This window comes from Cucurbita pepo, chromosome 7 (assembly GCF_057944985.1).
Source record: "Cucurbita pepo subsp. pepo isolate OVF chromosome 7, ASM5794498v1, whole genome shotgun sequence".
Lineage (NCBI taxonomy): Eukaryota > Viridiplantae > Streptophyta > Magnoliopsida > Cucurbitales > Cucurbitaceae > Cucurbita > Cucurbita pepo.
In genome coordinates this window covers 1084302-1095507 of record NC_141804.1, presented here as the reverse complement: position 1 = coordinate 1095507, position 11206 = coordinate 1084302, and the positions used below count along the sequence as shown (strand labels likewise).

Here is an 11206-nt window from a genome sequence, read left to right as displayed (position 1 = left end):
AAAAACATAGTAAATATAATAAATAAAAATTATTCGCAAAAAATAATTTAAATTTTTTAATATATATACTAATTATTATTTTTTTTTAATTTGTCATATTTATAATACATAGAATATTAATAGAGATTTAAAAAATAAATAAATAAATAAAGGCCTCTTGGTATAGAGTAAGCAATTGGATGAATTAATTACGTGGCGGTACATTATTGGTTGGATGTCTAACTGAGCCGCCAGTAATTAATTAATTAATAAAGTAAGACTATGGAGTGAACAGTTAATGTACTAAAAAATGTATTAAATAATTGAGTTGCCGTATTAATTTTGAAATACAAAGGTTAATGTGATGTATAACTCAAAAAGGAAAAAAAGAAAAAAAATTGGTATATTTATTTATTATTTAGAAAAATAATAAAAGCTACTAAATGATTTTGAATAGTTGTTGAAATATATCAAATAATAAGTTCCCAATAAAATTTCAATAAATATTACAATATGTTAATAATATTCAAATCAAATTATTGATGTTTTGTATTATTTTGATTATTTATTTATTTCGTATTGTTTAATAATTAAATTAAAAAATTATTAATTGAGATTATGGGCCGAAAGCCCATTTTAAATGGGCTTTAAGATAAACTTGGGTCCATAAAGTTGAAGAGGGCCCAATGGTGGAGGCATTGGGGGGAAAGAAGAACAGAAAAAAGGCGCGACATGGTCCTCACTCTCTGCTGTGGAGTCGCGGCTCCATTGCTATCGGCCTCTGCCGTTCGATGTTCGTTTGCCGTTCAGCTTCCGGTTGTCCAATCTCCTCATCTCCCTAATGGATTCCTATCTTTCTCTCTCTCTGTCGTTTGCGTTTCTCTTGAGGTACTTGTTTTTTGATTCCTTGCCTTTTCTCTTGATTCTTTTCTTCTATGTCTGTTTCTTGCTGTGAATTTGATTTAGTTACTGGTTTGTATGTTTAGATTCTTTGTTTGATCAGTGTTCTTGTTGGTTTACTAATGGAAAACGTATGTCAGGTCGAAGTTTGCCGGTCAAGTACCGGCTGGGAATGTACATTTGATAAAAATGGAAGGGAGTAGTGCCGCGGTGGCTAGCATTGTTGTTTATGTCACTGTTTCTAACAGGTAAGTCTCGCGTTCTTTGTGGTCGGATTAAACTAGATGTTTTTGGTCGCTATATCTTTTTGTTTTGTGGTTTCTAATATCTTATGTAAGGTTGCTTGTCAGTCAATCTAATGATCAGCCAGTCAGGCTCTTTTAGCAGCATTTATTTTGGTTGATGGTAACATAGTGGTATAGTGATCTAATAGTATGGGAGTTGGTGGTATGGTTTCAGTAAACTTGTTATGCCAGTAATGTCTTCACAAGGCGTTTCTGGGTGAAAATTATGTTAGCTACTGATGGAGTGAATGTTGATAGGATAATGTTGATTATGAGGTAGATATACTTAGCGCATTGCACAAATAATGACCAGACCTGGTCAGCTAACGAAGAATTATATCTCGACAGTTGATTGGCTTCTTCTAGTGTCAATAAATGCTTGGCAGAACTGTACTTCGTTTTAGTAGATGTTTTATGTTTCTTTATAGTCATTATCGCTATTTCTGCAGGTAAGAAATTGGCTGAAAGCATTTTCAAGAAAAACTTGCGCTTGTGTTAACATAGTACCTGGTACGTGCATTTTTTCCCGCCTCTGATTGTCATCTTAGGTGATAGAATGCATTTCTCACAGTGTGGAAAAGATAGTATTGTTAGATTGAATGGCACGATGACCTATATGGGTCACGACCTCATGTATTTATAGATGCGTATAATGAAGATTACATTCCAAATCTATGATTTGGTAACAAACCATAAAATCATAGATTTGGTAACAAACCCTTCAAATCATAACAACTAGTAAATATTAGACTATTTTAGTATATACAGTTATGATCTATTTTAGGTTTAACAAGTATATCAACAATATTTATAATCCACGCTTGGAGAACATTTGATGTTGTCCTATAAGTTCTCTGTTCATATCAATGAAGTTGCTTCTGAACATTGAAAATTTGAAGCTTCCTGGATCTTCCCTGTAATATTCCATTGCTGTTTTTCAGTGAAGGAAACTTATTAGAAAAGTTCAGTTGATCAGATTGGGAAACAAAGTTGTTTTCCTTTTGATCAATTCTCACTTACTAATTGTTTTTTAACATTTCCTAATTGCTAGTACTTATTCTTTGTCAATTCATGTACTTCCGGAATGTTTTTAAAATCTTAGCTAAAATTTGAAAACTAATAAAAATATAGTTCTTAAATATTTGTTTTTTTTTTTTTTATTTCTGAAATTTGACTAAAATTTTAGAACTATCTTAAAGAATGAAAAACTAAACAAAGAAGAGAGGCATAACTCATAAGTACCAGAAAACCAAAAAAATAAGATCTTAGTTATCTGTTTCTTGTGGAAATCTGAAGGTGTTATGACGCTTTTCAAGGTGTGGGGGAATCAGGGAGATTTTTTAAAAGCCCTGTTTTGTCCCTTCCAAGGATTTACTTCCATTTTCTTACACAGGGTGCCTGAAGTTCTTGCTTTGCCTATCAATGGTGGCAGGCTCAAGTACCTAGAGTGGATCAGGAGCAGCACGAAGGACTGACTTCCTCTGCTTTAACAAGTTAATTTGATTATATGAAACCCCTCCCTCCCAGCGTTATGTGCAAGTGTGTCAATAAACTCGTCTGTCGTCTTAGTAGTTGAAATATATGTGTTGTCCTCTAAATAAGAATTGAAATTTGGTAACCAGTTAGATATCTTTTGTCCTTCAATCTCTGTGCATTGGGCTTTACTCATTCCCTAAACTTACAGAAAACATGGCTTGGGAAAATTTGTGGGAGAAAAACTGCGGGAATATTGGACTTGATTCGAGGTCAGAAATCTCAACCTCAAAACTTCTCACTGTTTCGCATTTCATAATGATTTCCAAGAAATAATTGTTGGTTGAATTCTTTCCTATATCGTCTTGCAAATAACTCCAATTGGTCAATAATTTTATGAAAAAGTTGAGGCAAAAACTAGTGAAAATGTTTCGCATGTGCTATCTAAGGTTTATAAGATGGGCCATTATACAAAGGTTGAGATTAAATGGTGTTCCATATCTCAAGCTGTTTTTTATTTCTTATTTGTTTTTTGTTTTGAATCCCTGTTCAATACACGTCTTAGTTGAATTTCGACAAGTTTTGATGGCTTTCTTCCATGATTTTCCGAAATTTCTTACATTAAACCCACAGAACTTTTCATTTTCAAACGAAAGAGCATTGTTGTACTTCCGATCATGATTAGCTTTTTCTTCCCTTTTTCTTGATCTGTCGAAATCCATTTGAGCTCTCTATCCAATGGGGACGTCAAAGACTACCCATGAAGGAAATACCCAATTTTCATTGATAATTTAGTTACTTTGGTCATTAACTTTAGCTAGTTCCCATTAGTATTGGGTAATAACTTTTTTCTTTTTGGGACAGTTCCATCATAACTATTCACAAAAAGCATTCACAAAAAGAAATCTCTTGCGATGCTAAACTTCGATATACTTGAAAGTATCATTTAAGAAAACAAAAACTTATTTTTAAAAGGAAGCAAAAAGATGATCTAATTCGTTTAATATTTTAAATTATGTCACGATAACTTGAAACTCAACTAAACTTAACCAAGAACATCAAGAAGGGAAAGTGAAAACTAGGATGCAACAGGAGTTTGATTTTGACTTTGACTTGCAACTCTAAGTAGCGAATCTTACACTTCACGCCTAATTGGCGACCAAGTAAAGATATAGAAAAAAACAGACCAAAAAGATTCTTAAAAAAGTTTGTGGTTTTGGACCTTTTTGTTTATGTAAAGCTAAAGAAACCCAACCCTGAATTTCACATTCAAATGTAAGTAATCTCTTCTTCCCCAAACTTAACACATTATCCTCAACTTCCCAGAAATAAGACATTACTTTTGTTAGATATAGAGGTTGGCTTATCTATCAACCAGTAGGTCGAGGGCTGTCAACATGCCGCCACTGGGTGTGCAACTCTCCATTGCAGAACATCAGGTACGTCCATCCCTCCCTCTCTCTCTTTTATGTCCTCTCATTTTTGTTAGGAATCACGGATATCCACGATGGTATGATATTGTCCACTTTGAGTATAAACTCACTTTATTTTTGTTTTTCCCCAAACCTTATACTAATTGAGATGTATTCCTTATTTATAAACTTATTATCATTTCCTTAATTAGTCAACGGAGACTACCTCCCAACAATTAACACTTTTGATGTCAAAACCGAGAAATGTGCAGGTGACAATGGACAATGGCATAGTCCAAGTCACGTTGTCAAACCCAGATGGCATAGTGACCGGAATTCGATACAATGGAGTTGACAACTTGCTCGAAGTTCTCAATGACGAATCTAACAGAGGGTATATTATGAACGAAAAACTTGCTTCATATAAGTCAGTAGGTGTTCCTATTGGCTTGTTAATTTGACCAATGCTTCGTTGATTCAAAAATATATGCAACCTAAGGACATGTTCCATGCATGCAGGTACTGGGACCTCGTGTGGAACCCATCAGCCTCTGCAACTGGATCGTTTGATGTGTATGTATTCTGCTTTTTTGCTCACCAACTTGCATTTCTTGCTGATCTTCTGGCCCGCAGTTCTTTGGTTGTATATTTTGAGTTAGCCAAATTTGCTTTGTAGGATAAAGGCTACAGATTTTGAGGTTATAGTGGAAAATGAAGACCAAGTGGAGCTCTCCTTTACGAGAAAATGGGATCTGTCTCTCGAGGGAAAGCTTGTGCCGTTAGAGATTGATAAAAGGTTGAGATTGATTCAGATCTTGATTATTAAATTGCAAACTTCTTTCTGATGAATGGATTTGAAGCTATGTAGGTTTATAATGCTTCGGGGTTCGTCTGGATTCTATTCGTATGCTATTTACCAACACTTGAAAGAATGGCCTGGTTTCAACCTTGGTGAAACCAGACTCGCCTTCAAACTCAGAAAAGACAGGTACGAAATTCTCAATAATATTCCACTGAATGTTTACTTTAAAGCATTCTTGTGGACTTTATAGTTATTCTGGACAATCTTTTGTAGGTTCCATTATATGGCCATGGCAGACAACAGACAGAGATCCATGCCACTTCCAGATGACCGGTCACCACCGAGAGGCCGAGCTCTGGCCTATCCAGAGGCTGTCCTGCTCGTCGACCCCATCGAATCCGAGCTTCAGGGAGAGGTCCATTATCGAATCTATTCTAATTAAATTTTATTTTTGTTAGGAACCACGAACCTACACCGTGATATGAGATTATCCACTTTGAGTATAAGTTCTTACAACTTTGCGATTGGTTTCCCCAAAAGTCTTCGTACGAATGAAGATGTATTCTTTTTTTATAAATCTATAATCATCCTCTCTAAATTAGCCAATGGGACTCCCTCCCGACCATCACAAAACCCAAACAGCCTAAATTTAACTTAATACCTTCTCTTACTTAGCTTGGAACGAAATTTTATTAGACTAATGGGAAAAACCAGAGTCGTGGAAACGTAAATGTGTTCTGATTCTTGTTCTCATGGTTGTGTACTGTAAAGGTGGATGACAAGTATCAGTATTCATGCGATAACAAAGATAGCGGCGTCCATGGATGGATATCCACCGACCCGCCAATCGGGTTCTGGCTAATCACCCCCAGCAATGAGTGCCGTTCCGGTGGACCCGTTAAACAGAACCTGACTTCGCACGTCGGCCCGACCACTCTTGCTGTAAGCGATTTTTCTTGTTGCCTACATTCATGACTTTAATGTTTGTGCGCATCAGAAGCCAGAGACTAAGCCAAAAACGACCGTATGGAATCAGGTTTTTATTAGCGCCCATTACACGGGAGAGGATCTGGTGCCGAAAATCGGAGCCGGCGAGGCGTGGAAGAAAGTCTTCGGTCCTGTGTTTATCTATCTCAACTCCACTTACGATTCTAGCGACGCACTTCAGCTCTGGGAAGATGGCAAATCACAGGTTTTCTCTTTTAACTCTTCATTTTCCTTGAAAATTGTTAGGAGAGGAAAGGAGTCGTGGATCAGTAAGAAATACTATCTCATTGTTTATTAGAAAACCATAACAAATTAGACAGTGTATTTGTGGTTGTCCATCGTGCCTATTTAGTCCATAAAAAATTACATAGATTTTAATTAGTTTAAAGAGCCAATTTGTATTTAAAACTAAATTATCGTTCAATCAAAGACTAATTTCTTCCCTACAACAAGGCATCGATTGAAGTCCAAAGTTGGCCATACAGCTTCCCTGCTTCGGAGGATTTTCCAAAGTCAAACCAACGGGGTAATATCAGTGGCAGACTATTAGTCAAAGATAGGTACACATTTTCCATTGAATTTTATTATGAAATTTAATTTGAGAAATAAAAATATTCTTGAAATATATTTTGTTGGTGGTATATTTTATTTTTAGGAATGGATTGATATATAAGTTAGTTGGTAGCTTGTATCCTTACATGTAGGTAGCTTGCTTGTATAGTTGTATATTATTTAAATGTTGAGAACATTAATAAATATCTTATTTTCGATTCTATTTATATTTCTCGTTTTTAACATATTTTTGTTGAATTTTTAGTTCTTAATCCAAAAATTGATTAGTTAAAGTAAATGACATGATCTAGCTACGTTAGTGAAGACTACATTCCAGCAAACGGTGCGTTTGTTGGCTTAGCTCCACCAGGAGACGTAGGTTCATGGCAAAGAGAGAGCAAGGTAGACATTCATATTTTGAAAGAAAATATGAACAATATATATTTAATTCATCGTTTAAATATTATCAGGGTTACCAATTTTGGAGCAGAGCAGATGAAGATGGATACTTTCTCATCGACCACGTAAGGCCTGGCGACTACAATTTATATGCATGGGTCCCCGGTTTTATTGGAGATTATCGTTACGATTCTATCATCAACATTACAGAAGGTTCTTATTTTCTTACTATGATTCAACAATCAATTTGATTCCAATTAATGTTAGAGATTGTAGAGGATTTCCATGATTGCGGGTTTATAAATAAAGAATAGATCTCCATTAGTATGGTTTTTTTTTTGTTGAGAAAATCCAGAGTAAAATTATGAGAGCTTACGCTCAAAGTAAACAATATTATACTATTATGAAGATCCGTGATTCTTAATAATTAATTATATACGTGCTGAGAATATAGGTAGTCAGATAGACGTCGATGAGATAATATACGAGCCTCCAAGAGCAGGGGCGACACTGTGGGAAATTGGAGTCCCGGATCGCTCAGCAGCAGAGTTCTATGTTCCAGATCCAAATCCCAACTACGTCAATAAGCTCTATCTTAACCATCCCGATAAGTAAATCAATCTTCTTGCCATAATTATTCATTAATCCCTTCGATTGATTCTCAAAGTTGATAGTTGATTTATCAGGTTTCGCCAGTATGGTCTGTGGGAAAGGTACAGCGAATTGTATCCCGATGCAGACTTGGTGTATACCGTCGGCGTCAGTGATTATACCAAGGACTGGTTCTTCGCTCAGGTTACCAGGTGTGCTTCTTCTTTCTCATCAAACTCGTCTGGTCCCGAAAAATAATTAAATTACACTAAATGTTGTCTTTTCTAACTCTAGAAAATCAAATTTTGAGATTGATAAATTGTAACCGCCCCAGCCCACTACTAGTAGATATTGTCTTTTATGGGTATGCTAGGGAGAGGTTTACACACCCATCCATTATAAAGAATGTTTCGTTCTCCTCCCTAACCGATGTGGGATCTCACAATCCACCTCCCCACCTCCCTTCAGAACCCAGCGTCCTCGCTGGCCTTCGTTCTCTTCTCTAATCGATGTGGAACCCCCAATCCACCCCCATTCGGGGCTCAATGTCATTACTTGCACACCGTCTCGTGTCTACCCCCAATCCACCCCCTTCAAGGTCCAACGTCCTTGCTGGCACACCGTCTTGTGTCCACCTCTCTTCGGGGTTCAGCCTCCCCAATGGCACATTGTCCGGTGTCCTTTCGGGATTCAATCTCTTCGCTGGCACATCGCGCGGTGTCCTTGCTTTAATACCATTTGTAACGGTCCAAGCCCACCACTAGCCGATATCTTTTTTTGAATTTTTCCTTTTGAAATTCCTCTCAAGGTTTTTAAAATGAGTTTGCAAGCCCCCCATATAATGTGGATCTCACGTAAATGAGGATTGAAAATGGGCTTGTTGCAGTCGTTGTCTTCTAAAAACTGAGTCGTTTCACGAAGTCCAAATCAACGATATCATGAACATTTAACAATATGAGAGAACAAGTCGTTTAGAGTATCAGATTTAAGTTGGAAGCAGGCGGCTATATATGAAACCAAATTGAGCAGTGAAAGATCAACCAAAGTTGTATCTAATTATATGTATTAACGTATATTAACCACTGCCAAGAAGAAGAAGAGAATACAAACAGCTTCTGTTGATCTACAGGAAGACAGAAAACGGAACATTCAAGGGAACAACATGGCAGGTGAAGTTCGAGCTGGACAACGTGGACAGCCAAGCAACTTACCAGCTTCGGGTCGCACTGGCCTCCGCTTCTCTCGCGGAATTGCAGGTTTACAAATTTAAAATTTGTTCAACTTTTGCAGAGTTTCCAACCATTAATTACTGAGACGAAAGTTTGATGTTTTGAAGGTTGGAGTAAATGACCCGAAAGTAAAGCCGGTGTTCTCAAGTGGGCTAATCGGAAGGGACAATTCAATCGCCAGACACGGCATTCACGGCCTGTACTCGCTCTACAACGTGAATATTCCGGGAAACCGGCTGGTCTCCGGCGACAACACCATCTTCTTCACGCAGCCGAGAAGCACCAGCCCTTTCCAAGCCATTATGTACGACTATATTCGTCTGGAAGCTCCTCCACCTCCGTCCTCCGCCCATGGTTTGTTATAATATTCCCTTCTCATAATACTCTGCTCCTTTATTGCCCCATCAGCATGCTCTGTTTTTTCTTTCTTCTTTATTCACTATTTTTAGATTCATTCCCTCTTCGAAAGCAATTATGAACTATGAAATCCCATTTGCGAAAGGTATAATATTTGTAAAAGTTTTTGTTGGGAAGCTAACCTCCATTTAGTTGTTAAATGAACTATGAAATCCCATTTGCGAAAGGTATAATATTTGTTTCAGGCAGGGAGAATGGATGAGAAATGAATGTTGTTAAATCAAGTTGTTAAATCAGGCAGGGAGAATGGATGAGAAATGAATGGAAAAATATCAGAAAACCACGCATAAGCTCTCGTAACTTTCCTAATTAATGTATCGAGTAGACTTTCCTAATTAAGACTTTCCTGAAATTCTCTTCAAGGTTTTTAAGACCAGATCTTAGGAAAAGGTTTCCATATCTTGATAAGGTAGACTTTCCTAATTATCGTATCAGACAGATTTTCCTAAAATCCTAGAGTTCTCTTCAAGGTTATGCCAGGAAAAGGTTTCGGGTGGGATATCACATATCACATTTGGTTTCAAGGTTATGCCAGGAAAAGGTTTCGGGTGGGATATCACATATCACATTTGGTTTCTCTAAAAGGCCTTTGTTAGAGACGCAAAGGAGACCATCAATTGGATGAATATAGATTGATCCAATGATTCAAATCCTAGCAACGTAACAAAGACAATCAATTAAATACAAGGTGTTTATTGATCCAATGATTCAAATCCGAAACGTATTCGATTCTTTTGAATGAATAGATTCAATCGCAACTTCGAATATAGAATTCAAACAGATCAAATAGGTCATATACATAAAATCATAGAACTATTTATACAAAATTTACAAAAATTAGAAAAATGGTAAGAAGAAATGGTTACAAGGGGAAGGGCTAAACTTCTGATGATTCATTCTAAAATATTATGGGCGCTAATTAAGTTCCCTTCCTGGCGTTCTCTGCGGCCTCAGTAGCTTCAACCTGCATTTTAGCCATCTTCAAATCTGCTTCCGCCGCTTCCTTCTCGCTCCTCGCCGCCATCTTCTTCCCCTGCCAAACTTCATTTTCCGTCAACACAGTTTCGAGAAGAGTTCAAACAATCCTAATTCAAAAAAGTAACAGAACTAACTAACTAACCCAGCCAACCAAAAAAGCTTTCACATAACGCACTGCCTCTTGAGAAGACGCATAAACGGCCGTGCACCCCTTCTTAACGCGATCCATCACCGACGCTTCTTCCTTCGAGCCAGAAAACCTCCCTGCTCCCTCGTCTTGCGGCGGCGGCGGCGGCGGCGGTGTTGAAGCTCTTATCTCGTCCATGGTTTATCCACGCATGGAATGGGGCTATGGTTACATTTTATGAGCAGGGACAGAGCCAACGCATTTAGTACGTGGTTACTCCTCAGCCCGCCCACGTTTGTTTGGGCTATACAATAGTGTTACAAGAAAGCGAGAAGGTGTTATACGGCATTCTAATATATTAAAATAATCACTTTTTAATATACTTTTTATTATTATTATTATTATTATTATTATTTTGCTTTCAAATATGTCTAACTATTTATTTATAATTCAATTAATACTGTTTTTAGAGAATACAAAGAAAGACTAAACTATATAAAATATCTATAGAATATGAGTTTTATTTCAATAACATTGTTCGATGAAAGTTCACGTCCGTTAATTTAGGGAATGATCATGGGTTTATAATCAATGAATACTATTTACATGGTATGAGGCATTTTGGGAATCCCAAAGCAAAGCCATGGGACCTTATATTCAAAGTGGACAATATCATACTATTGTAGAGAGTCGTATTCGTCTGACAAACATCTCTAAAATTTAATAAAATTTAAAAATAATCCACATATTTTTAAAAAATAAATAAATTGTTTAACATTTGAAAGATCGTAGTAACAATTGATCTAATAAGTTGCAAAGCCCAAAATCCACAATCACAAACATCTCTAACAGTCTAAACTCGCCGTTAGTAGTTATTGTATGCTTTGACCCGTTATGTACCATCGTCAACATCATGGTTTTAAAACGTCTCTATTAAGAAGAGGTTTTCACATTCTTATAAAAAATGTTTTATTCTTCTCTCCACCTAACATGGGACCTCACGTTAAATTATTTTAAATCACGATTAATGCTTAAATCTAAAAATCACTTACGACATTGTGATATTCAAAATTCAG

General features: G+C 36.7%; 2 protein-coding genes across 6 annotated transcripts; one reads left to right on the top strand and one right to left on the bottom strand.

Moving 5' to 3' along the window:
• The first annotated feature begins 685 nt into the window (after window positions 1–685).
• Window positions 686–9152, top strand: LOC111798222 (uncharacterized). Of its 5 annotated transcripts, none has more exons than XM_087125672.1 (20): window positions 686–867; window positions 1020–1127; window positions 1613–1673; window positions 2557–2656; window positions 2848–2908; window positions 3992–4075; window positions 4321–4475; window positions 4568–4621; window positions 4725–4844; window positions 4917–5036; window positions 5124–5265; window positions 5622–5792; window positions 5887–6042; window positions 6291–6397; window positions 6701–6791; window positions 6860–7001; window positions 7243–7399; window positions 7475–7591; window positions 8509–8635; window positions 8716–9152. In XM_087125672.1, the coding sequence occupies exons 6-20, from the start codon at window positions 4034–4036 to the stop codon at window positions 8971–8973; spliced, it is 1959 nt and encodes a 652-aa protein (XP_086981798.1). In that variant the 5' UTR covers window positions 686–867; window positions 1020–1127; window positions 1613–1673; window positions 2557–2656; window positions 2848–2908; window positions 3992–4033; the 3' UTR covers window positions 8974–9152. The 5 variants fall into 5 exon arrangements, with proteins under 5 accessions (XP_086981798.1, XP_023537009.2, XP_086981796.1 ...); XM_023681241.2 differs by having other exon boundaries at window positions 3986–4075; window positions 4321–4442; XM_087125670.1 differs by having other exon boundaries at window positions 3986–4075.
• A 620-nt stretch (window positions 9153–9772) lies between these two features.
• Window positions 9773–10381, bottom strand: LOC111798221 (uncharacterized). The gene is made up of 2 exons (XM_023681237.2): window positions 10146–10381; window positions 9773–10058 (listed from the first exon to the last, which is right to left on the bottom strand). The coding sequence occupies exons 1-2, from the start codon at window positions 10326–10328 to the stop codon at window positions 9945–9947; spliced, it is 297 nt and encodes a 98-aa protein (XP_023537005.2). The 5' UTR covers window positions 10329–10381; the 3' UTR covers window positions 9773–9944.
• Window positions 10382–11206: the final 825 nt, after the last annotated feature.